General features: G+C 40.3%; 1 protein-coding gene across 1 annotated transcript in view; it reads right to left on the bottom strand.

Moving 5' to 3' along the window:
* Positions 1–3,150: 3,150 nt before the first annotated feature.
* Positions 3,151–25,867, bottom strand: part of col5a3a (collagen, type V, alpha 3a) — a 45,535-nt gene continuing 22,818 nt past the window's right edge. Inside the window, exons 16-67 of the mRNA XM_085454507.1 lie at positions 25,714–25,767; positions 25,536–25,589; positions 24,907–24,960; positions 24,607–24,660; positions 24,035–24,079; positions 22,740–22,793; positions 22,503–22,547; positions 21,926–21,979; positions 21,393–21,437; positions 20,972–21,025; positions 20,130–20,174; positions 19,730–19,783; positions 19,225–19,269; positions 19,033–19,086; positions 18,816–18,923; positions 18,324–18,377; positions 17,929–17,982; positions 17,752–17,796; positions 17,484–17,537; positions 17,138–17,182; positions 16,975–17,028; positions 16,813–16,866; positions 16,628–16,681; positions 16,404–16,511; positions 16,056–16,145; positions 15,782–15,835; positions 15,478–15,585; positions 15,058–15,165; positions 14,919–14,972; positions 14,707–14,760; positions 14,499–14,606; positions 14,342–14,395; positions 10,967–11,020; positions 9,475–9,528; positions 9,294–9,347; positions 9,077–9,184; positions 8,916–8,969; positions 8,761–8,814; positions 8,555–8,608; positions 8,384–8,437; positions 8,181–8,288; positions 8,013–8,066; positions 7,837–7,890; positions 7,641–7,748; positions 7,502–7,555; positions 7,036–7,071; positions 6,527–6,580; positions 6,134–6,434; positions 5,803–5,915; positions 5,608–5,676; positions 4,631–4,864; positions 3,151–4,398 (exon numbers count right to left, since the gene is read on the bottom strand). Coding sequence (XP_085310633.1) covers positions 4,252–4,398; positions 4,631–4,864; positions 5,608–5,676; positions 5,803–5,915; positions 6,134–6,434; positions 6,527–6,580; positions 7,036–7,071; positions 7,502–7,555; positions 7,641–7,748; positions 7,837–7,890; positions 8,013–8,066; positions 8,181–8,288; positions 8,384–8,437; positions 8,555–8,608; positions 8,761–8,814; positions 8,916–8,969; positions 9,077–9,184; positions 9,294–9,347; positions 9,475–9,528; positions 10,967–11,020; positions 14,342–14,395; positions 14,499–14,606; positions 14,707–14,760; positions 14,919–14,972; positions 15,058–15,165; positions 15,478–15,585; positions 15,782–15,835; positions 16,056–16,145; positions 16,404–16,511; positions 16,628–16,681; positions 16,813–16,866; positions 16,975–17,028; positions 17,138–17,182; positions 17,484–17,537; positions 17,752–17,796; positions 17,929–17,982; positions 18,324–18,377; positions 18,816–18,923; positions 19,033–19,086; positions 19,225–19,269; positions 19,730–19,783; positions 20,130–20,174; positions 20,972–21,025; positions 21,393–21,437; positions 21,926–21,979; positions 22,503–22,547; positions 22,740–22,793; positions 24,035–24,079; positions 24,607–24,660; positions 24,907–24,960; positions 25,536–25,589; positions 25,714–25,767 — 3,789 coding nt within the window. The 3' untranslated portion in view covers positions 3,151–4,251. The remainder of the gene's footprint in view (positions 4,399–4,630; positions 4,865–5,607; positions 5,677–5,802; positions 5,916–6,133; positions 6,435–6,526; positions 6,581–7,035; positions 7,072–7,501; positions 7,556–7,640; positions 7,749–7,836; positions 7,891–8,012; positions 8,067–8,180; positions 8,289–8,383; positions 8,438–8,554; positions 8,609–8,760; positions 8,815–8,915; positions 8,970–9,076; positions 9,185–9,293; positions 9,348–9,474; positions 9,529–10,966; positions 11,021–14,341; positions 14,396–14,498; positions 14,607–14,706; positions 14,761–14,918; positions 14,973–15,057; positions 15,166–15,477; positions 15,586–15,781; positions 15,836–16,055; positions 16,146–16,403; positions 16,512–16,627; positions 16,682–16,812; positions 16,867–16,974; positions 17,029–17,137; positions 17,183–17,483; positions 17,538–17,751; positions 17,797–17,928; positions 17,983–18,323; positions 18,378–18,815; positions 18,924–19,032; positions 19,087–19,224; positions 19,270–19,729; positions 19,784–20,129; positions 20,175–20,971; positions 21,026–21,392; positions 21,438–21,925; positions 21,980–22,502; positions 22,548–22,739; positions 22,794–24,034; positions 24,080–24,606; positions 24,661–24,906; positions 24,961–25,535; positions 25,590–25,713; positions 25,768–25,867) is intronic.

Raw genomic sequence — 25,867 nt, 5'->3', positions numbered from 1 at the left:
CATGCACGCTAATAAGAGAACCCCTGCTCAGCGGCAAATGCTCATGATTTTTACATGCCCACACAGACACACACATCCAAGCCTATGCATGAAGGACCATGCTCGTGCTTGAAATGATCCAAGTTATTCCCCACCAAATGTACAGTACAAGATGCTAAACTGAGAGCAGCATGCACACGTGCACACACATCAGTGGGTTGGAAAATAATGTCTGCTGTTATCTACTGTGACACAACATCCGCATTTGGCTGGACGCATTGAGACCAAGGATATGTCCCCGTTCTCCCAGAAATGTAAATGTTTCCACTGACTCTCTCTAATTAATCGTAACATCTGTTTAATTTGTTCATTTCTCACTGTGACTTTGTGACACGTTCAGCTTAGTTAGAATCAATGTCACAGGAGAGGAGCTGAGGGAAGGGAAAACTAGAGGGAGAAAGCGGGACGACCAGACAGTCCGACAACAAACAATAGAAAAATATCTAACATTTTCAGCTCCAGAATAATGAGACACTGCGCAAGAGAGTAGCAGCCACAGGGAGCAAGATAAGAGAGAACAGAGACAAAAAGGATAGTTCAGGAGATGCCATCATGTTCTTTTTCCCAGTATGTGGTATGTAAGAATTTTGCAGCTGCGTTACAAATGTAAACCTGGGTCAACTCATTTGTACCAGCTCCAACCATTCATAGGTCTTATCAGATTGTTCATGGAGTAGATGCAATGCAAAGCTAGCCAAGACCAAAGCTTACAAGGTGATATTTTGTGCATCACACGGGTAAGGGTTTTTGATTAGAGTGCAAACGTAATTAAAAAACAAAACACCACTGTACCATCTTGTGGAAATTGCGCCTTTAGCAGTATAACATTTAGCAGTATAACAATGGTCAGCAATATGAAAAAAAAAAAAAAAAGATAAATTCGTTTTTGTTTTAGTTTTTTTTGTTTGCTAATCTTATGCAGAATTATACTTGTAGAAAACAATTGCTTACATACAGTTTTACCTTTCTTTTCAACATTATATCTTGCATTGTATTTTTTTTAAATTTGATATTGGTAATATGAAACACGTCTGAAAAGAAATAGAAAATCCGTATTTCATGGTACGTTGTTTTCCCATCCACAGTTTTAAGCACCACTCTTTGTATTGGGTATGTTCATATCTGCATGCTTAAAATGCCATTTTCCTGACACGAAAGAGCAATTCCATGGTATTCTCACAGGCTTTCACAGAGCTGAGCTCCCAGATCAGTCGGATGAAGAGCTCCTCTCAATGCTCTGTGCATCTGTGTGTGATGGTAAAAAACACACCACAGTGGTTTCCAAATGATTGTCATATTTGACATCGCAATTATGAGGATTTATTTGGCTATATCAGCATGTCAGAAACATTATCATCTATCAGCAGAGATGGTATTTGTGCACAGCACTAACAAAGGCTTAGCACACAGCAGAAACAAAATTTTGGAAACAATGTCACAGGAGTGGTGGGCCCTAAGATGGAATGTGGACAAAAGAAAAGGGCACAGTACTGTGGAAATACCATATTGACAGTCACATTGCTCTTCTGCTTGATCATTATTCTGAGATAGTGGCAACAGATGACCTTTCGTGGTCAAGAGCTTAGTGTGGTTAAAATTCAATTGAGTGGAAGAGAGCAGAAAGGAGAAAAACATGGTAACCTTTATTCTGCCATTGATGCTAACCTTGAACAATGGTCCCAAAGGGGATGAGAAACTTGTACTCTAATGTGAGCAACAGAATGGGCTTTAGAGTGTGTGTATATGTGAGTGCTGTGTATTGGAATGATTCTGTGAAAATTTACTAATCATTTGAGTCTATTTCACATAAATAGTCATTTTCACAGCTCTCCCTTTTCTAACAGAAATGATTACATTTCCACAGCTTATCGTCTATTTCTTTACTGACCCCGTCTCTTATTCCTGCTATCCACTGTTTCATCATTCCCTTTCTGTCTGATCTCCACCTTCCCTCTTGAGAACCAAAAGAGCGCTAATTGAAATAAATGAACTGGAGAACACATCAGAGTAGATTGCATCTTCTCTGTGAGGATTCTGACTGAATGCTTGTTAGGTGAATGTTGCAGAACTAGTTTGTATTGAAGAGCATGTCTTATGTATTAAACTTTGACCAGTCATTGCAGACAGTGACATGTAATCATGGCCGTTGTTCTAACCTGCTTGCCAGGTTGGGAGAGGAAAACAAAACTAAATAAACAAACAAATAAAAAAAAAAATCTGAATTATTTTTGTTTGTTTTTATTTGGACACCAACGTTTGACAAATGCATTCGTTTTTCATTCACACAACAGGCTATTGCTCATAAAGTTCTGTACAGTATATAAAATTAGTACAACAAACACTATACATAGGAGGGGCAGTGCATGATGGGACAGGAGGAGAGGCGTTAATGATGGCACTGTATAAATGTTAGGAAAAAAAAACAGAGCAAATTAAACATGCTAGATACAATTAGTCAACTAATTATGTTACAGGAGGTATTTGGAGGATTAAAAAAATGTAACTTGCTAAAGGAAAAACTAATAAAACTTGCACAGAAATCTAACTTCTGTAATATTTCACAGCTCCATTTGTTAATTCAAAGAAGACTGTTTAAGCCAACATACAGAGACAGACTGTAGTAATTACATTATCTAAAGCGAAATCCCAGAGCTGCTCCACAGACAGTGAATAATGGAATTACACTTGTGACACTACAAGTGCACCCATGGTAATTTTACTGAGACGTGACAATCTCTGATGCATAGCTCTACAATAAAAAGGATTTTGAAAAAAAAAATCTCCACGGAAAATGTATGATGGATCTACTTCTGCAACATTATTAACTCCAGTTTTGATGTTATAATTTCTACTTTAGGGGCTATTAAGCTGCTATCTAACTGTAATAGCAAAATATAAATTTGGTTTAAAGCTGGTTTTTCCATTTAAAGCCTAAGTGTTCTGAATTGTTCCTAACCTCCTCTTACAGGCCCTGTGAAATTGGCCAGAAGATGTGCAAAAAACAGGAGACTAGTCCCCATCCTTGAGGATGGTTCATGCTGCTGAAAGAGCAGTAACCCTCTCACTCTCTAGTCCTATAATCCTGCCCAAAGATACAAACAAACAACATAGTGACACAAAAATAACAAAATCGTATTTAGCACCACTGAAGAGCAAATTGTTCAAAGTGAACAGCAATGCACTTTGTTCAGATAGCAAGATATGAACAATACAGAGAAACAAAAACCTCTGAGCAGGGCAGAAAAATGAAAACAGGTTGTGTCAGCAATTCTAAAAGCCTTTAAGAGAAGCTTGAAATGTCTTGTGGTTTGAAGGACTGCAGTTCAGACTAGAGAGCATTTAAACAGCATATTCTCAATTTGTGCCTTACCTCAATCCAGGTATTGAGGTATGCCACAGCAAGTATACAGTATACCACAGTAGGGACAATATTACGATGACTTACACACTACTCTGGTCTGTAGAAACATGGGCTCAAAAAGCAGTCCAATCAAGGAAACAACCTTATTTGTTCAAGTAAGTGTCGAGTTCAATAACTAGCTACACCAAATGAATACAAATCAAGGCAATTCACTGAGCAAACTGCAGTTGAAGGGTAAAAAGGATAATTTATCATTCCAGCACACAAGAAATTAATTATAGTGCTTCTGTGTAATTAATATGCAAGGCTAGTTCACAACTGCTATGCAATTGGCTTTAGAGTAAAATCCAAGCATGCAAGAGTGGCAACATCTCTGACTTTTTTCAGTCTCAGTCTTTGTTAAACATTAGATACGAAGCACCACTCAAGTGACCATTACCAGTAAAATACAGACTATTCCTTTGTGTGATTGGAGAGATCCATCTTGTTTGTGAAAGTGGTCATGGTCAAGTGGCATAGTCCTTGAAATTCAAGAGGATCATTTACAGCATAGTGAAACAATGAGGAAAAACACAAAGACACAAGAACAAATTAAATATATTTAACTGAAATAATTCCCTTTGGTAAACGTGCTTTGTTCTCATTGTTGCATATCTTCTTTCTTACTATTATTCCCGCTGCTGGAAAGCCATAGAAACCATGTCATTGGCTGTTGAAGAGTCTTAAATAAAACCCACCACATACAGGATCATAACATAATAAATATTGTTTGGGGCAGCAGTTAAAGCCTAGTTTCTCTTGCTGAAAACTTGCTGCGCAGGCCTTTGTATGGGTTTGTCGTTGCCAAAGCGTTAACCATTGAAGCATACTTTTCCAACTTGGAATCCAAACTTCTGGTTGCTGCCGCCAAAGTCTGCCGGAGCAACATCTATAATAGGAAGTAATTCTGCTGAGGGGGAGTCAATCTCTAAGACAGTCTTTTCCTGACCTTTGCGAAGCTGAAAGAGAAGAATGAAAGCAATTAATGGAATTTGCTCGGTTTAAATCGACTACTACCTCTCTCCACTTTCCTCTTAATCCTAATTCAAGTCACTGATTTGGTAGTCACCCATGTACTGAATCAAACACTAGCCGACAACAGCAACACAATTGACAAACACATTAGCTTCATTAAGGTTAATTCCCATTTGTGCAGCTAGTCCCTTTCCCTGGCACTGTCACTGTACTGACCTGGCATCCATCATGCACTGCATTGATGAAAGGGCTTTTGGCTTGTGTCAGCGCCTCATCGTTGCTCCCCCGGAAGCGGAGGGCATGCTGGTAGGAGAGGGAAGTGCTGTCAAACCAGCCTGCTGAGTTCTGGCAGTTATAAGTGAAGGACTGCTTGGCCGTGGCACTTAGTAGTTTCAGGAAGGTCAGCTGAACTACATGAACAGGGTTCCCATCTCTGTCATTGTAGGAGAACTGAATGCCACAGATACACAGGTATTAGTGTTCAAGCTAAGCAAAAAAAATGTTCAAAACATCACTCAAATCTCACAGAGTACACGGAACCCTCCACTTTCACCCCAACAATAAGGCTGCACCTCACTGAGATTAGGAAAAAATAACTTGTTATTAAATAGTTTCAAATTATAATGAAGGCATTTACATGTGCAAGGGTGAAAATGACAGTGAAGGAAAATTAGAAAGCAATGGAATTAAGGGAAGGAAAAAAATAATCTATTCCAATGACCTGGTGTGAATGAGTCAGTGAATTACAACTGGCAGCTCTGTGATTATCTGAGAGGGTTATGAGACCTCTAAATAGGTGCACATGAGAGACCACGAATACTAGTCAATGAGACACAGCTGCCAGTGACTGTGTGAGTCATTCTGACTGCTGAAATCAAAGGCTGGCAATATCATATTAGCTATGTCATTGCATGTGATCTACTAAATTATTATAAAATTACACAGTAAAGAGATTTACAGAGAAGCACAAAAATATGTTTGCAACCAGGTGCACTTGGATGGACACACAAACGTACATCTACAGAATCACATGAACATAATCCTAAACATTAGTATCACTCAGGTAAATTACCCAACAGCAGCTCGGATAAGTAGTTTACCTGAAAAGAACTGCCAGGCGTTTGGAACTACTTGAGATTAATGCTAGGAGGTGGGGTTGGTTAGGTTTAATAATATGTTTATTTTTGTTGTACCTGCTTGCCTCTCCTGAATTGGCTGTACCAGCTTCCTGGTTTCTCTTTGTTCCATGCTGCTAATTTCACCTAGATACAAAGAAGAACACAAGTACTGTTTGTAGTGCAAAATTATAAGGATCGAGGGATATAGTGAGCAATTTGTTGTCTGATTTGTGCATTTCAAAGACTTCTATCAAGAGACTGGAGACTCACCATCTCCGCCTTTTTGTCAGGGAAGAGACAGGTCTGTCCATCAGCAGTGAAATTACAGAACACCTTGATGGAGTCTCTGTTACACCCCTGGTTAGGATCTATCCAGTAGTCACCTGCAAAACCCACAGAATAATGGCATCAATCAATTACACCAAATGCTGATATAATGAAAACAACTAAGGTAACAAAATGGTGAGCAGCCTCTTGACTTAAAAGGGTGAGGGTTAAAGAAGATGCACATCACTTTTCTTTGAAGTAGATTTCTGATTAAATATTTGTTGGCACCAAGTGGTGAAAGAAGCATTAATTACTAAGCATATTTCTTGCTAACCATCTTTGTATTTCGGTTGAACCATCATGAGCTCTTTGCATGTCCGAGCAGGGCTCTCAAAGGATCCAAGAGGCCGTCTCATGAGCTCCACTTCGTTTTTCATAGAAGACAGCGTGGCAAACACTTCTTCCATTCCTTCAACTTCCTCCAGAGGCTGGTCTCCTTGGAGGGGCTCCTCCATGTCCAATTCTATATTGTCATCCCTAGATGGGGCTGCTCTTCTTGTCCGTTCCGAGTGCCTTCTTCTCTTCCGCCTGCCTTCCATGATAGGAAGGGGCTCAATGATTGTTGCAGGCAGTCCCTAAGGGAAGCAGAGTCAAAAAGGGGTCAAATAAAAAGAAAGAGGATAAAACCAGAACTGAGGTCACAAAGTGGATTATTGCAGGTACTCACTGGAGGTCCTGGGGGACCAGCAGGACCCGGATCTCCTCTGGGACCAATGACACCCTGGGAAATAGAAGGGGACAAAACTTTATGTCAATCACGTCTCACCTGTAGCCTCTCTAGGGCCTCTAGGCTAAATTCTGACATTATCCGGCCAGATATGGATGCCGCTTTAAAGGATTATCCAGCTGTGTGCATCAGCACGCTGTGGTCAAAGCCTTCACTCTCAAGACACACTATACTAGTTTTCATAACATCACACAAACCAGAGCCAAATCCTATTAAAATGGAAAAATGGAAAAATCAGACACAAGGCAAGCATGGCTGTACAGCAGGCTTTTAGTTCCAAAGACATGCCGTAAACACAGCAGAGTATATGATTATGAAGCATGGTACATTTAAGCCAACAAAGGTACTTTCTCTCTCTTCCCCAGCATATGTTCCCAGCAGCTGCTTACGAAGCAGAGGTGTGAACACAGGAAGAGCAATGTATAAATAAGAGAAATTACTTAGCTCACCGTTTCTCCCTTAGATCCTTTCTGGCCAGCTGCACCCTAAGAGAGGAGATGATGAGTATGTTAGTATTAAAAACATACATAAATTTTTAGCAGCTATTAAAGATTAGAAAATGATCTAATTACTCAAGAAAGCACTGCAAAATACTAATCAGGCACCTTCTCAATAGCAACAATAATCTGCAAGCCAGCTGCTATGTTGGGTCATAATAAGTTATTATTTATTATTTATGCATTTCAAGCTTGTTGAGGTGTGTTTTACATTTGTACAAATTATTTTACGAAAAAGTATAAACAAGACAAAATTTACTGACATAGCTGCATACAAATGCTCATGCAAATACTAATGTTTTGGCCTTAGCAAAATCTAAGGATCCACCATGTATGGCCACTCAAAACGATTATTTATACATGCATGCAGTAGATGAAAAAGAGGACACTGTCTTAAGGGCTGCTGTGTAACACTTACTGCGAGTCCAGGTGGTCCTGGTGGGCCAGTGGGTCCAGGAGGACCATTCATACCCTGGATATAAGCAAAGATTTATCATATCTTGTTTGTAGACTGACGTTCTGCATGTATTGGTGTTCCTTGCTGCAACCATATATACCTCATCTCCTTTGGATCCTTGTGCACCCTGGTTTCCTGGCAGGCCTCTGTCTCCTTTCTCACCTGGTTCTCCCGGGGGGCCAATTAGACCAATCAGCCCACCATGACCCTGCAAATAGAGACATGGTTCATCATCACTGTGTCATTATATTTAGACTGGTGCAAAACGGCCTCTCTGTCGAAAGCTAAATACTCACTTTATCGCCCTTGCTACCAGGATCTCCTCTTAATCCTGGGAGTCCTGGTGGCCCCTGTTTACACAGTCAAATGTATTATTTACATCAGTAATGTAGAGTGTACAAAATATAATTTTTTCTGTTTTCATTATTTTATGAAAACCGATTCAAATATTAGCCACATATAAGAATCCTACTATTGGTCCTGGTGGTCCAGTCTGCCCTAGCGGTCCATTTAATCCTGGTTCACCCTGCAAAACACACACACACAAAATATCAATGTGTATGGTATTCAAAGTCAATTTCAGTTTCCTAATATTATGCCACCTTTGAATAAAAATACAATTTTGCATCCATATACATACCGCTGGACCTGGAATGCCTCGAAACCCTTCTGGACCAGACCTTCCTGGCTGTCCTTGGGGTCCCACTGGGCCTGTCTTCCCCACTGATCCCGGGGGTCCACTTGTCCCCTACAGAGCCAGGAGACAGATGCAAGAGCAAGGCATCAATAGCAAAATAGATCAAAAAAGGATTCTTCAGAGAGATCACTGTTTTTTGAGCTTACCTTAGCTCCCTTCATGCCTTGCTTTCCTTCTTTTCCTGCAGCACCGACATGGCCCTGAAAAAAACAGCAGAGAATGGCATGAGCATGAGTATTATCTGCAAATAAACACTTCATATACCTATACATGCAAAAAAATATATATACAATATATATACTGTAAACTACGATTACCCTCCTTCCAGGTGGTCCTGGAGGACCAGGCTCTCCTGAAGCCCCTGGCGGTCCCTGCAGAAATAAGAGGGGAAAAAAAGAAAAAGAAATTCCCATCAGTTGGAAAGAAACTGGCAACCTTTACTTAATGTCACTGTGTCAACAAATGAACAAGATTTCAATTAATCTTATAAAAAATGAATGTTAAAAGAAACATTGCTGTTTACTGCTTTGCCGGGATCTCCACTATCTCCTTTAGGTCCTGATGCACCATCGACTCCCTGAACAAATCAATGTAATGTAAGAATAGAGACTAAAAAAAATCAACAACAACAACAAAAAAAAACAGAATACGACAGTAAATAGAAACATTAGCTCTGACCTTGACACCAAGCTCACCAGGGGGCCCTGCATCTCCAGGGAATCCAATAGGACCCTACAGGCAAAAGCAGTGAGTTAAAAAAGCATCATATGTGGCACTAAAGGACTAGCCGGCCTAATAGCAAGAAAGCAATAAAATGTCACTGATCTGCAGAGACTAACAAGGTTGCCTTTGGGTCCGTCTTCTCCTGGTGTTCCTCTGGGCCCAGGGGGGCCAGCTGCACCGGGAGGACCAGAATCCCCCTTTTCTCCGACATCGCCTTTGGGACCCTGAGACACCAGCAAATGTAATGACAATCCTTGAAAGGTTAAGGAGCCTAAGGAAAGATAAAATGAACTTAAAAAGACCAGAAGATGGCATAAAGGTAATGTGACTCACAGCAATGCCAGGCTCTCCAGCTGGTCCAGGGTCTCCAGCTTCTCCATCATCACCCTGATGGTGAGGGAAAAATTGATAAACCTCTATACACACAAGTTCACGTTTACACACACACAAACCACTACTATTCTACTGTATGTGCATATGCACACACGTGTCTTTACTAATGGGAAACGCTGACCTTCTCTCCAACAAGTCCAGGCTGTCCGACTCCACCAGGCATTCCAGGTGGGCCCTGTGGCAGGAGGAGAGAGAACAGCTTGAACTGCAGCATCATAAAACAAGAGTGAGTTTCAAATATTCATCTGATTTTTGAAAATCAATTTTTGCAGCATTCTGCAGTATTTTGTGTTTGTTTGTCAGCAGTTTTCCCACAGAAGGCAGAAACTGGAACAGAGTTTTCACAACACAAGAAAATACTGTCAGATTTGCTGTGTGGATATTGTCTAAATCACAGAGGGTGGATATTCTATTTCCTCTCTTTCTATCACTTGGTTTGTTTGTTTGTGCAAGTATGTTATTATGCACACACATATGTCAGTGTACTTTGCCCTGTGTCTAGAGACAAACCCAGAAAAAAACATGTTTTTGGTAGAGTGCACAAGCCTGGGAGTTGAATACAGCCACGCACTACTACTGAACTCCTGCTGTCAACTGCTTTCCTCACATGCTGTCTCACCCCCATTTCACTCTTTCCCACTATTCCATGTACCGTCCATTTATGGATCCAACCACCTCTGCACCGCTGTATTTCCAAGCTTCCTGTGATGAAGCAAAAGTGTGGCTCATATGCTTTCTGCAACTTGCTGCTAAATAATTGACTGGCATGAGAGGCTGTAGAGGGACGGCCATTACTAGAGGTAAATATAACTGCCTCTCAAGGATAATAGTCTAATACTTCTTAATGATTCATAGAGCAGTAAATATAACTCTCTCCCAGGGATTATATCCTAATTCTATTTAATAATTCAAGTTTCAAAGGCAGCGTGGAAGGAAGTGCTGAAAAGAGACTGTATAGATGAAGGGCTGGAAAATACAAAGCATTGTGCTTTGTATTTCACCGCACGAGCTATTACATTGGTATTTTTGATAGTACTGTGTATCTGTTATTTTAATGCTTGCACAAGGTGTGTGTTACTTCAGTATTTACAGATGTGCATAACTTATGAAAAGTTATGCACATCTATTCATCACGAGAGGCAAATTAGAATATCTGGTAATACTGATTATGCTGATTAGCATTACTAAATCAAGCAAACTGTGCTGGTGCATTTATTGTTTTAACTAATTTAACACTTGTTTCTTCACTTTGTGCATTTTCCAGTCCATGTTTTGCATGCATATGAACAGCTTTATAAACATTAAGACTAAGTCCTGAACAAAAATCTATCAGAGAATTTTGTAGCCAAAAAAGATTTCAACTTTCAGGAGAAAATGCCTCTGACATTAAAATCAGTTTAGATGAAATAAAAATGAATTTAGATCATGCTCCACAATGAGTGCTTTGAGATTTTTCAAGACTATGGGCAAGTGATGGAACTTTTTGTACATGTATAGTTGTCTCTTTCTTTATGTTTATTGAAACTACCTTTGTAATAAATGTAGTATAATAGTGCAGTATTTATATCTAGGTATGTAATTAAAAAAGATATTTTAAAAAATGAAAAAACTACCTCTCCCCCAATTGGCCCTTGAGGACCGCGTGGACCCGGCTGTCCTGGAGGCCCCTGTGAAGACAGAAATGACATGTTTAACTAAAAATTATAACGATAATAATAACAACAGAAATGCAGCTGAATGTAACTGAATGTAAGTAGTGCATTAGCTAGTGCTTTTAAATTAAAGTCCATGTTGAATTGTTTATGAAATGGAACTAAGTATCTATGATTGCTATCGTAGTGACACGGTGAAGACATCCACACAGGTCAGACAGTTATCCTCAGTATGACACAGGCTCCGATTCATTCTCAAATTCCCCAAACATCCTCTCTCATATTCTCTCTTATTAATAAGAAACATCTATCCTGTGATGTGCAAGACCATATTCTTCAAACCAGGGACAGCATGTGATTTGACTCTTCTGTGTTGCTCAAGAGAGCGCCAAGCAATTAATCCTAAATGTGCTCGGCTTCAGTTTCAGTTGAGTAGATGCTGAGCCGCGCTCTGAATCACTCTGAAGTCTTGGAGGGAACCTTGTGTTGCAAAGACACTGAAACAGAAAGACAGACAATCTGCCCAGAGAGAGACTATGTGGGACTAGAGGAAACACATATCCTTCTGGTGGAGAAATACTTCGGCATTAGGGGGAAGAATTCTGTGATCCGCGGCACTCACACATGAATGAAACTTCCCCACTGAGTCCTCAGCATCTCTCTTCTCTCCCTCTCTCTTGTTTTGGTTCCATTTTAATGCATTCCCTCCCTAATCTGGCTGTGGAGAAGAGGGGCTATAGAGAATCTTGTTGAGCGTGTGTTCATGGCTGACAGCGTTGTGAGATGACTGTCACAAAGGAGGATGCTCATTAGACGGCCAAGGCTGAGGCTAATCTGATTAGCAGCTGTCACACCGTCTTCCTGCTCACAATAAGAGCCCCGCCTCTTCCTTCCACTCCATTGCTCCACTGCCTCCTTTCTGTCACTGCTTCTTTTTCTATTTTTATTTATCTTATTTCTTTCTTTCACATACAGAATGACCTATTCATTTCCTGGGATAATCTTTCTTACACATGAAGCCAAGGTCTATTGGGTACTACTACTTTTCAATCTTGGCCTTAAATCACAGATTAAAAATGATGTAGCGATATTACAGGTTAATGCATTTAAATAGCTTTCTTTCAACTAATAATAATTATTTATAAAATATAACCAAATGCCCAAATTTACATGCCAGATTTTAATGACTGACCTGTCAGCATAACATTGACTGCTATGGAGCTAATGAGGGACTATAAGAAGTCTTAAGGATTGCTCATTTGTTAAGCGTGTCATTATGTCACTGCTGTGATATGTCTCTACTAAAATCTTTTGCTCGCTATGATATTGTGCATGCTGGCTCTCTGACACGGCTTACTGGGATCATTACCTGGAGCGGAACCGTAGTTAACATTATTAGTTTCACTTGTGCTTTTGCTGTTATGACAAGTCACACTGCCTGCGTATCAAAATGTCTGTTATTGGGAAAACACAAATATAGCTAGGTTTTCATAAATTCCTCCAAGGTGGAATTTGTCAGCTATTACGGTTTTCAAGCATGTTTTAAGGGGAACACTACTGGAGGCATTTTCTTAAGCACTTGTCCACATGAGGTCCCAGAGCAGCTGGAGCTCAGCTATCACTGGCCAGGAGGTGTTGGGCATCCTAGGAAGGTTGCCAGTCCATTGCAGGGACACATACAGTGATTCCCACTCACATCCATAAATAAAACCAATTTAGAATCACCACTTAATCTAATGTGCATTTCTTTCGACAGTGAAAGGAGACCAGTGTATCCACAGAAAACCTACACAAGCTTTGACAGAACACCCTTATTTCAGGATGTAGTTGACTCCTCTTTAATTTGTGTGCATTTGGCTCACAATAAACTGGAAAAGCCAAGACTGGATTTTCTTTGGATATCAGTCTTACCTCTTGTAAAAACATCAGCACTAATCACTGACCTCAGAAAAACCAGCCCCACGCAACAACACATCCCCCAATTTCAGGGTGGTAAATGTTAATGATTATCGGCAGAGGAAAGGGTGACTCACAAGTTTAAACCGCAGCAGCAGATTCAGCACAGCTGGTGCTAATGAACTAAATAGGTAGTACTAATTAAAGCTCAGGTGGGGCGTCTGTGTACCAACTATTGACTGCAGATACCTTAAAACTGTGCAATACAAACACCAGAATCTTAAAAATAAAACAATTTTGCCTCCTTTGTTGTCTCATTAGAAGTCTTTTTTTTTTCCATAATAAGCAATTTAAAGAAAAAATGTATATCCTAAAATAACATTTAGCTATTACATCTTTTCATTGGAGCCATCTCTCTAAAATAAAGACATATTCTATTATACACTTACTGAATTTCATCACTTATTCTTTCTTTAATTCTTTTTATGTTTATTGTCCTGGAGAAAACTATCATACTCATAGATATTCTATTATTTTTGTGCAGCTGTGTATATCTATCCAGAAACAGAAATTGTAACAAAACATAATGAACTAAATAGTGGTGCATTTTTTAATGAATTATTCTAATCTTGCCAGCTTTGTCTTTCCATCTCCTTTTAGTCCCACAGAAAGGGGATGGTATTTGTTGTTCCGCGGGAAAATGCAAAAGTAATAAGTCAAAAGGAATGCTGGGACCAAGAAAAAGCAGTTTCATTTGTATGAGCTGGGCAATAACTTCTATAATCTCACACATAATAATGCTAATAAGACCATTTTCCTCCACTTATCCAACTCGGGGCTAGAGTGGGGGCTGAAGCCTATCCCAGCTGTCATAGGACGAGATGAGGGTTACACGCTGGACATGCTAGACAGCCTGAAATTTGCACTCACACCTACAGCCAATTTAAAATCATCAAATAATATAACTCAGATAATTGCATGTCTTTGCACTGGGATTCAAACCTTCTTGCTGTGAGGTGACAGTGATAACCACTGCACCACTGTAATGCCCAATTTCCTCATCATGGATGAGGAAAAATGTATATCATGTGAATGTGTAAAGTGTAAATTTACACACTATTTGCAAAGGCTACGGATCCTATGGTCTAATATCTTTCTTGTAAATAATTGTTTCCCATTACTAAATACATACATACAGATACAGTTTTCAAAGAGATTAAACTGTTCTTGATAAAGTGAAAAAATTAAAGAAACATATTTAAAGGTTTTTAGATGAAGTGAGAAATAGTGTTTAATACTGAAAAAGATTATGGGTAGTCAAAAAGATAATGATGCAAGATCTCAGAGAAGTGATGAGTCAGAAGCAACCTGAAAGCAGAAATGGACCTAATGGACATGAGATGAATGATGTATGTGCTGAGATTGCTGTGCAGTATTCACCATTGAGCCAACATGCCCACTCTCTCCTTTCTCCCCTGGTGGTCCTGGCATTCCCTACAAAGAAGTATAGTGATAGGCATGAGAAGGGAAAGGAAATACTCTATTATAATTATGGAGACATAGTCACTCTTGAAATTCAGTGCTTTTTTTTTTTTACCTGTAGTCCAGAAGGACCAGATCCTCCCTTAAAGCCTCTAGGTCCTTCATCTCCTTTTGCCCCATTCATGCCCTGCTGCCCACGAGGACCTGGTTCACCATCTGCACCCTAAAACAAACACAGACGCAGACAAGTCCGCATTGCACAATTGCACAGTTCAAGCCAACCTTTATGGGTTTTTTTATTGTTTTTAAATTGTGGCACATACCGGCAGTCCTGGCTGACCCACAGGTCCTTGAATTCCAACAGGTCCTGGGGGTCCCTATAAAGGAGCGGACTGAAAGTTCAATACATATTTACTGATGGAAGAACACGATTAAAGGCTGAGGCTTTCTAAATTATGACAAATCATTCATAACCCTTTATCCCCCACCTCCTGGTGATTCACAGTCATGCTTATACTTAAAAACGCATACTCACAGCTTCCCCTTTGTCTCCTTTGCTACCCTTCTGGCCTGGTACTCCTGTTTCTCCCTATCAAGGTAAGTGCAAACACATGAAAAACTAAGTCCAAAAATCAGCACGAACAAAGGTTGCAAATGTTAACTGTTCACTACACCTTGTCTCCATCCTCCCCTGGAGGCCCAGGAGGTCCTGCAGCCCCTGGCAGCCCTCTTGGTCCCAGTTCTCCATCACGCCCAGCTGGCCCTGGAGGTCCTTTCTCTCCCTAGCAAACAGATAGCAAAACAGCATATATCTATATTATATATTATAACTGTTATTCTCATTAAGCAACACAACACATTGATTAATGTGTCACACCAGGAAAAAAAACCCACTTTCAGGAAAGCAGACATGATCACACTTATATATCCTCTCACTGTCTTCTTTACCTTTCTCCTGCTCTCTGGCTCATAATATCACATTCCAAAGTGAGAGCACACGTTGCTTATTACCCAGTGGTGGGAGGTGATTGTACCATACGTGTTAGTGGACATTGTTGCGTAAGAAACAAAATTAGCAATGTTCCAAATCTTACTGGCTCGCCTTTCTCTCCCATCGGCCCAGCAGGACCAATGCCGCCAGGGCGTCCTGGCTGGCCAATAGCGCCAGCCGGCCCAGCGGGACCCCTCTCTCCAGTGGAACCCTGGAAAAAAGAAGAGATAGCGAGGTGAGAGAACTATATCACATGATTCACTATTTGATTTAACGCAACGGTCACGATCACTGGTCACCATGGAAACAGCCTCCTGCTTCATATGTCCTAGTATTCTATAAAACATAGCGGCAGAAAATGGAGCAGGGAATAGGATGGGAAAGCAATTTCAACAAATTAGACGTACAATAGGTCCAGCGACACCTGGTAGGCCTTCTCCCCCCTTCAAACCTGCAGGACCCTGGAGACACAGAAACAAACAGCCTTCACAATCCTGGGACAACAAATCTTTTTACACCTTTAATTTGCAAAATTCTTAACTTGGGATCTAAAGGCAATCACATGAATTAGAGTACCTATAGTAAATGTAAGTACTCTAATTAAGTGCAAAAACCTGACTCATCAATTGCTGTTAGCAGTCAGCACAGTATAGATATTAGGTATATGAAAATTTTTGTTACTGTTTGGCCAGGCGTCCCTCTGCTCCCTCTGAAGCCTTTAAGCCCAACAGGGCCACTCTTCCCAGGGGCACCTAATGGACCTGGGTCTCCCTAGAAAGAGCAAATAATTGGCCTTCATATACCAACCAGACAGTCACACCAAGGAAGAACATTTATCACTTATAGGCCATCATACACTCGAAACTGTCTGGTTTCATGTGTTGTTTATTAGAAAATTAGAGGACAGGATGAGATCCAAGAGATATTCTGGCAGTGCTGAGAGAGTCTTTGGGCTTTATCTAATATAACAGTGATAAGGCAATACTGGTAGGTGATTATGAGCCAAACATCATGATGAAAAGTACTCACCTTGGCACCCTCTTTTCCGGCAGTTCCTGGTAAACCATGCTCACCTGGTGGCCCTGGTGCACCTGGATGACCTCTATCTCCTGTTGGTCCTGTCTCACCAGATTTGCCCTAAAAGCAACCATAGCATACAGCACATAGCAGATGGTAGGTAGTTATTGTAGATGTCATTTGTGAAAAACAACCAGTTTATTAAAAATTGAATTAAAAATTGTTGATTTTCTTACCTGTGGTCCAACCACACCCGGGGGGCCTGGGGGCCCATTCTTTCCTTGGAAGCCCTACAGAAAAAGAAGTGCTAGTTGTGACCCTCTGTCACAATTGAGGGGAGCTGATCCTTTTATATGATGATTGATTATCAAAAGGCATTGTGTTTTTATCAATTGTTTACAGTAGATCAAAAGTGACTCACTGGTTCTCCCCTCTGACCTGGATGGCCTGGTATTCCATCCTTTCCAGGTGGACCCTGCAAAAGAAGAATTTTCTGATATGACTATAATAAACAAATCATCAAAGGTCAATATAAATATTGGGTAAAGTAAACCAAAGGACAAACACATTGTAGCCCACTCACATTAGGCCCTTTAGGTCCTGGTTCACCGTGTCTTCCCTGTGGTCCTCGAGGACCCTAACAGATAAGGCAGGTTATCAAAACATAGCTATGATGCCAAGATTTCACACACAAAAAAAAGGTGCTAAATGTATCATATTTATTATGAAGTAGTTAAAAACATTACCTGTTCTCCAGGGGACCCTGGAGGACCATCTTGTCCAGCAGCACCCTAACAAATTAAAAAGGCAAAAGGCAAATGAATGTATAGCTAGACTCAAACTCAACTCAAACATTTTTAGTTTTCGGACTGCCAACAAATTTTTAGCTTTCCCAAATTGCTCTTTGAGGGTGAGAGTATAAATTGAAGTATCCCCTTCTAGACAGTAGCATGCCAGATGGCCTGCCATCAAGAATTGCAAAGCAACAACCAGTTTGCACTTTGTCAAAGCATTAATCCATACTTTATGAGTTAGCCAGGTGTGTGTAAATGTGTGCATGGACATAATCTTTGTTTATGACACTACATGTACCTTTTCTCCAGGCTTTCCAGTTGGTCCCTTTCCTCCTCTTCCCCCGTGGGCTCCCTATTGGAAAACAAACAGCAGGCTTATTAGCACATTGATGAATTATCAGGAGGTGGAACACAAATATGTTGTAATATGACAACATTGTAGTGATGTAACCGTGTGAGTCACAAGTTATCACATTGATATACCATATATAATTAGACTGAGTATACTTGGGTTTCTATATTAAAATAAAATGGTGTGTAGGCAGGGCACCTAAAGCTGTACTCACAGTAGGACCTCTTTGCCCACCGGTGCCTTGCTGACCAACTGGGCCCTGCATTGTAAAGGGTAACAAGTATTCATCAGTCAGTTACTTCAAATACATATCCCCTACATAATAAATGTAAATGCAAATCGTGTGAAAGTCAGAATGTAATGTGTATTAAAATGTTCATATAGCTCTCACCCTTCGTCCTTTCTCTCCTGGGACCCCAGCCACACCAGGGAAGCCAAGTGATCCCTGGAGACACAAGTAGAGGTTAATCAGCCTCAGCCCTCCATTTATCAGACATCACCCCTAATGTCTCATTAACTTATAATTAACTACTGTATCAAATTAAAGCAAATCTAATCCATGAGCTCAACACAGCCTTAAACACACCATTCATCAACATGTAATGAACTGATGTCACTAATGAACTATAAATAAAATAGCCTTTTTTAATATGCTATTCATCATCCTTTATTTTTAATCAGACAGGAAACAGTCCAGCCAGTGACACACATCTTTCTTCTTAAAGCTCTGATAAAGGACCAGGGGATACATTAACTGATCATAATAGCCCATCAACACTAAATCACCTTAGGACCTTGTCTTCCTGGGTATCCTGGCAAACCGGGCACTCCAAGGTTACCCTGGAGAGAGAAAAGACAAAAAATTGAGAAGGAAGAAATAAGGCAAGTATTAAATAGAAAAACCCATAACCAGTCAAGATATTTATAATGTACTACACATTATTATTGTGCCAAACCAGCAAGCAATGTCTATATTACTGCATAAAGTGATGACATAAAGATTAATAGCTAATACATGCACACCGGTGCAGTGGCAATTTCGCCTCAGGACTGGGGTATAATGCGTCGTAATAAATGTAAGGCCATTAAAATACATATGTTCAGTATTTTTGTGAAATTTTAAACTGTGATTTTATAGGAAAGGTTTGTCATTAAATAACTGAAAACTAAGCAAAACTAATACATAACTTCGCTGCTCAGTTAGATACAAGTTTTCTTCTTTGGCAGTCTATCTTGAAGAAAAATGTTTGTTTGTTGTTTTTTTTTTAATAGCTCCACCTTCTCGCCAGATATCCCTGAAGCACCAGTATCTCCTATGGGTCCAGCTTGACCCTTTGATCCCTCTGGTCCATCTTCTCCACGAGGACCTGTAACTCCATTATCACCCTGAAGTCATGAATGAGAGCAGAAAGCAAGTAAGAAAAATGTATCTTAGTCAAAAGACAATAACTAAGAGAAAACAACATAGAGGCTTGTTATTAGATGTCACTCTCACCATGTCTCCCTTGACACCCATGTCACCCTTGAACCCAGGGAAGCCATCTTCTCCCTGTCATTCATTGTGAAGTGGTAATAACTGGACTTTAAACACCATCATAACGATAAAATTTGTCAAGTGTCCTTGTAGTTGCAATCCATTGTTTGGGCATCAGCAGAAAAAGAGAAGTTCACAATCTATGTCACTCACTTTCTCTCCTTTGCTCCCCTTTAGACCTCGAACTCCATCTGCTCCCTTTGAAAAACAAAAACATCCAGTTTAAGAAAACTAAGAAACCAACATTCAAGAAAAAAACTCTGGACTTTATATATTATGCAACTCACCTGTATTATCACAAATGAATCAACTTAAAATAAAACAACTGTAAATCTCTATTGATTTTCTCTTTACATAAAATTGATCCATTTTCCAGCAGTTATTGGCATTACATTCATTTCATGGTAAAAAATCCAACAAGGGCTTCCCCTGGAGGATTTAAGAAACCCAAACCCAAGCAGAAAGCCTTTCTATGACAACTTCATATTTTATTCCACTCTTTCAAAAGCATAGTCAGTCAAAATGGACTACTTTACTACTGTATGTAACATTTGTTCTATCCATCAAATGCTTCTCATTTGTCTATTGGCAGTCCCCTTGAGAACTGAGGTGCTCTCCCTCCATGTGTCACCATGTAGCTTGTCCATCATTGTCTCACCTTTACTCCCCGAATCCCTGGGTAACCAACTGGTCCCTGAGCCCCTGGTAAACCCTACATGAAAATATAACATTATTATAGTACTCTTTTTAAAATAAGAAGTAGCCAGCAAAGAGGCAATTCTCTTATTAGATATGGATAAACAATGCACTCAGTGACTTTTTCTCTTGTCAGACAAAAAGGAAACAAGACAAGCGGATGAATCTGAGTGCATGCTGCTTACACTAATGGACTTAGGCTTTTTTATAATAAAGATGGCATTGTAGGGACACAATGATCATAATGATAAGCCTTAATGTTAATACACAGATGTAGATTTGGAAAAAAAAATATGACATTGGCATTTTGATATCTTGATCCATTACTGCAATAGACAAGCTTCAGACATGCAGATACCCACTTGGATGCCTTTTTCTCCTGGGGGGCCCTCTCTTCCTGGGTGACCCTAAGCAGGAACAAAAGTACCCGTTTGACTTATCAGTAAAATACATGATTATTATATCACCTCAACATAGGAATTTCTGTTTGAAAAGTGAAAAGCAGGAAGCTGCATCAGGGCTGAGAGTGAAGCACCATTATATCTCACCAAGTTTTGCAAAAAAGTAATACAAGAACCATTATGTATAAAAATGTGTTTGACTTCCGTCTAAAATTAATCCTTGTAAATGAGAAAAGCTTCACTGTAAAATGACTATTATTCAAAATGCCTTGCCTTGGATCCTTGGATCCATTTCAGAAAATGCCTCCTATGTCCCCCTACCGGCAAACCACAAAAAGTGTAGGTTAGCCAATTTAATCCTTGCCTACTTTTCTGCATTGTGTGTGTGTGTGTGTGTGTCTACATACAAACAGCTGTATGCATACACAGTTTGCTTAATTTGCAAGGCAAGTTTATTTATATTGCACAATTCAACAACAAGGTGATTCAAAGTGCTTTACCTTAGAAATTAAAAAATAAAAACATATAAAAAGGATGATTTAAAATGGAAAAAAAGGAAGTTTTAGAATTTAAACTTAAAAATGAAACAGATGCAGTGGGTAAACAACTCTCTGTTTCATAAGCTAGTATCTTTGTCTAGATACTATTAAAAATTAATAAATAGGCTTATTTATTAAAATCTGTACATAAATGCTATGTTTAAACTGATTGCAGTACATCAGCTGATGGTGACTGGTGCATCAGTAGAAAACTCTGATACTGAATATAAGTTGTGCACAGACACAGGTTTGCGTGTTACTTACGGGAGGTCCGTCAATGCCTGGCAGTCCCTGCATGCCTTGTTTCCCCTGGGGACCCTGTATGGGACATAAAGAGGTATTAATACTAGAGTCAAGCTTCAGATGCATAAAACCTCAACTCATCACTGAGTGAACAAAATTTCCACTTTGCTGCTACATATTGTATTTGTGACCAAGTCTTTATTATTTCTTTTATCAGTCTGGCTTTATGATGTGCAGCACCCAAGACTGTCCCAGGTGTCTGTTATGCCTGTGTGTGTTTCTTGTGTATTGATTTCTTGTCTAGCTCCACATTGCCTGAATGGGAGCCAGAAGTGGCTTGGTCATACTCCCCTGTTCAGCCTGTCTCCTTTGAGTGTGTGATGACAGGGTTCATAAGGGCACAGCTTTAATTTTAAAATTAAGTGAGAGACATGCTCCCTACCTTCTCTCCTGGCAATCCAATGGGACCCTGAGGACCAGGCAAGCCCTACACCAAAACAAAGCATCAATCAAGTTAAGTGTTGCGTTTAGCAGACGGCTGGGAGCCTAGATTTGCATGACTCTGTGTGTTTTAATATGGTGCATTTATGTAAGAGCCGTGAATAATAATAGGATCTATCTGAAAATATGACAAACACTTCTTTACATGACTGTAATGTCATTGACAGCATTTTAAAATGACACTTTGTTGCTGTCGGGTACAAAATGTTGTTTCTACTGAAACAGTCCTTTCGTTAACTAACAAAACAGCCTCTTATATTGAATCCTTTATTGAGTCATGCAAATGTATAATTAATTTTTATATGCCCAAAAGGCCAAAGATACTTTTTAAACCTAGAGAAGAGCAAGTAAACCGTGAGATGGAGTAACAATGCAAAGAAACAAGTCTTCATGCACAGAAAATGCATTCTCGATGCCAACTGTGTAATACTGAGGCGATTAACTCTCAAAGTAACTTTTCTGATGATGAAATACCTGCACTCCAGGATTCCCCTGTTGACCTGGGGGCCCCATCTCTCCAATTGGACCCTAAGAACAAGAAACCCTGGTGATCATACAGTCTGTCCTCACATGATCTTGGTCCAATGGTTGTATGCTGACATCACATGGGGCGATCGTGGCTCAAGAGTTGGGAGTTCGCCTTGTAATCGGAAGGTTGCTGGTTCGAGCCCCGGCTTGGACAGTCTCGGTCGTTGTGTCCTTGGGCAAGACACTTCACCCGTTGCCTACTGGTGGTGGTCAGAGGGCCCGGTGGCGCCAGTGTCCGGCAGCCTCGCCTCTGTCAGTGCGCCCCAGGGTGGCTGTGGCTACATTGTAGCTTGCCATCACCAGTGTGTGAATGTGTGTGTGAATGGGTGGATGACAGGTTGTGTAAAGCGCTTTGGGGTCCTTAGGGACTAGAAAAGCGCTATACAAATACAGGCCATTTACCATCACATGACTGGTTAATATTTCCATTAGCAGTTAAACCTAAGTTGCTATGATTTTTCTAGTGTAAATAAAGCCAGTAATCATTGGTACATAATAGTAGGTTTGAGAAGATGTGACTGACCGGGTTGCCCTTTGACCCTGGTACTCCATCAGTTCCTTGAATTCCCTGACAAAAAATGCATGTCAATAAATGTTAGAAAACAGCAAATTTAATGTCAAAGTTTGATCAAAATATGGAGATAGTTCGACAGTTTTCTTGTCCATCTTGCATATCGATGATTCATGCAATAGAGAGGCCTTTATAGAGTTGAAGCAGCTGAATAGCTTTGATCCTGTAATTCAGTCGATGTTGACTTACCGGTTGCCCAGGTGGGCCAGGTGGCCCCCTTGGCCCAACAAGACCTCGAGGACCCTGGAGACAAAACACAGCAAATAGTCAGCAGCTAGCCTGCATTCATGATGAGACTGAATGAGAGTGGAATACTAAATCATGAATAAAAACTAAGGAGAGGGAGAAAAACAAGGAGAGACATAATACACTTTGGTGTGTGTGTGTGCATGCATCTGCTTTGTATGTGCTAGCCACGGAGACTGTGCTAGCCTGTTAGCATGAGTGTGTTTGTGTGCTCTGTTTTTGTCAGCCTTCCTCTTTGTAGGCTGGCCAAGCCACCTGTTCCAAAGCCACATCTGTGATCTCCTGGGAAGTGATTGATATGGAAATATAATCATTCGGGCCAGGATTTTATCTCTTCTCTCTCCTACTCTCTCTTTCCACTTTCCTCACTCCATCTCTCTTATCTCATTCACCACCAAACAAATTTCTGTCTTGTGTTTGTCTCTTACTGTGTCACTTTTTCTATCTTCCTCGCTCTCATCAACAGTTAAATCCTCTCCTCTCCTACGACTTTGTAGTTGAGCACAGTTTTCCCAACATGTCTTACTGCGCTCCGTTTCTTCCTGCACTCAGTGATCCATTTGGAGGGACAGAACCCTGCTGAGCCCTAACCTCATCTACGGGGAGAAAGACAGTGTGACTCATAACCAATTAACCAATGTTCACTGCAGATGCACAAAAACGACAGCCTCTTCAGTGGTGCTGTTAAAATCTTTCAGGGATCCTATAGTAATCTCTAGGTATAATCTCTATGACAGAACTAGAATGCTATACCTTTGTATTTGAGATGCCTTTTTTCAGTGACCTTTTCATTTATAATGCAAAGGTGAACCCTGTGACAGTGTTACTTTAATAAGGTGTGACTGTCCTAGTGTTTTTAACTAGGTGCTGTGTATTGCAAAATATTGTTCAGTGTTTCTGTACATGAGAAATACAAGCAGCACAGTTTATACTTGTGTAAGTTCTGCTGTATGCTTTGGGCAGAAACTTCAGTCAGCTGCTAAATAAAGTAATCACCGGCAATCCCCTCTGGGTTTGCTGGAGAAATCGGTTTCTGTTTTACTAGTTTTTTATTTTATTTCTGTATTAAAGAGCGTTTAAAGCACAGACTAATGCATAGATTAATGCATCCTTTGAATCAAGAATTTATCCCGTCGAGGAACGCTACAAAATAAATATTTTCATTAGAGACATGCTGTGATGTGTAACTACATATATAAACAATATCACATTTAATTTTTCTGTATGTGGATACTCACAGGTTCGCCTGGTTGCCCTCGTGGCCCAACAGGTCCATTAGATCCCTAAAATAAAAGGAAGGACACACATTCGACACAGATTTTGTGTGCCTTTCTTACTCAACCTTAGGCAGGGATACATTTATATCCCCAGAGACATAATCTGTGGAAATAGCTCATTAAAGAAATTCACTGCCTGACAGATAAGGCTCAACTATCTTTGAGCAAAGACTAATAGACCGCCCTCTCAAACCTTACCCGCCAGCTTGCATAAATTGATACTATCCTGACAGAGCTTCTATCTTTCATATTTTCAATTCTATTGCAGGGTTGTATTAGCTAGCTTTTTAATGTATTTTGCAAATGTAGTTACCAAATGAACTCAGGCTAGCCAAGCGGAAATAAAAAAAGCAGGAAGTTATAATATAGACCTTTCATCTACTGTGAAGTCTGCTTCGACATGTCGTGGTTAACTGAATAAATGGTTTTATTTAATGCTCTGTGAAGACCTTCCCTTTAACTTTCCATAACAGAAAAATTAGAAAAACTATTTTCAGCGTGAAATTAAATTTTGAGAGGCATTGCACACTTACCCTCTCTCCTGGTTCCCCGACAGGCCCCTGAGGACCAGGCTTTCCTCTGTCCCCCTACAAGAAAAAAGCATTAGCGACAAGCCTCAAGATGTTTAGGTATGTTCTGTTTATAGCGAATGCTTTTTTTTAGTGCACCCTGTCATCACAGAAGTCACAACAACCATTACAGTCACATAATGGAAATAAACATCTGCTATACGATGTGTAAGGTATTCATGCATGCTATGTTATCATGTTGGTGTCTGAATGACTAAGTGCTTGAAGTACAGTGACTGTATCAAGTAGCCAAACGTAACTCACTCTGTGCCCCTTGTTTCCTGGGAGACCTGGGAGGCCGTCAAAACCCCTGTCGCCCTGCAAAGTAATAGAGAACCAAGTGCATTAAACCCTGAAACACACACATATGGTAATGTGTAAACATTAGCAGAATTGTAGTGAAAGTCTCCCCTGGCAGAGCCTCCCATCTGCTCAGACTGTGCATCGGGAAGAGAAAGTGTGAAGATTAGCTGTAGGTCTGCTAAAATGCTGCTTTGACTGATAAAGACTCTGCTGTTCTGTCAGACACATCAGGGAAGACTGAGTTATTTACTAAGCGCTTCCTGCAGCTCTTATATATTGAGTTGCCTTGTTGTCAGTAACGTATAATAAGCTGGGGGACACTCGACACCTAAAGGCTTACTCTTGCAAGTGGAGATAGTTTGTTATTGTTTAAGACCTCGCCACCTAAACATGTGTGTTACTGTGTTCATGGAAACAGGACAATGAATTCAAGTAAAGTTAACAGGAACAACAATAATATCGTCCTACAAATTACAATGCAGCATTCACACAAACACACAATCTAAATGAGATTGTAGAAGAGCCAAATGTGTGTGTACTGGGTGTAGCTCATTTGAAGGGCAGTTCAGTATAATTACAAAAAAACTCACCTTTGTGCCAGTTTCACCTGGAGCGCCACGACCACCGTCTGCTCCAGCACGGCCCTATGAGATACAACATCCAGATCTGATTCACCGTAGGCCACTCTACGCTACAATATACTTTTTACACAAGCTGTAGACATAAATGTTTTCAGCACTTAAATGTCCAATATTTACGATATCTCACCCTCTTGCCTGGCCTCCCATTAATTCCAGGGGAGCCTGGCAACCCACGTGGTCCCTTCATGACAAATGAAGAGAGCAAGACAAATAGGAAAAGGTGTTAAAAGGAAGGCAAGAGGACAAATGGAAATCAATACCATGACAAAAAAGATAAAGAG

This window comes from Copadichromis virginalis, linkage group LG4, assembly GCF_057382275.1.
Source record: "Copadichromis virginalis isolate Kocher_CV1m ecotype Utaka linkage group LG4, C_Virginalis_male_GT1.1, whole genome shotgun sequence".
Taxonomy (NCBI): domain Eukaryota; kingdom Metazoa; phylum Chordata; class Actinopteri; order Cichliformes; family Cichlidae; genus Copadichromis; species Copadichromis virginalis.
This window is presented reverse-complemented; position numbering and strand designations above follow the sequence as displayed.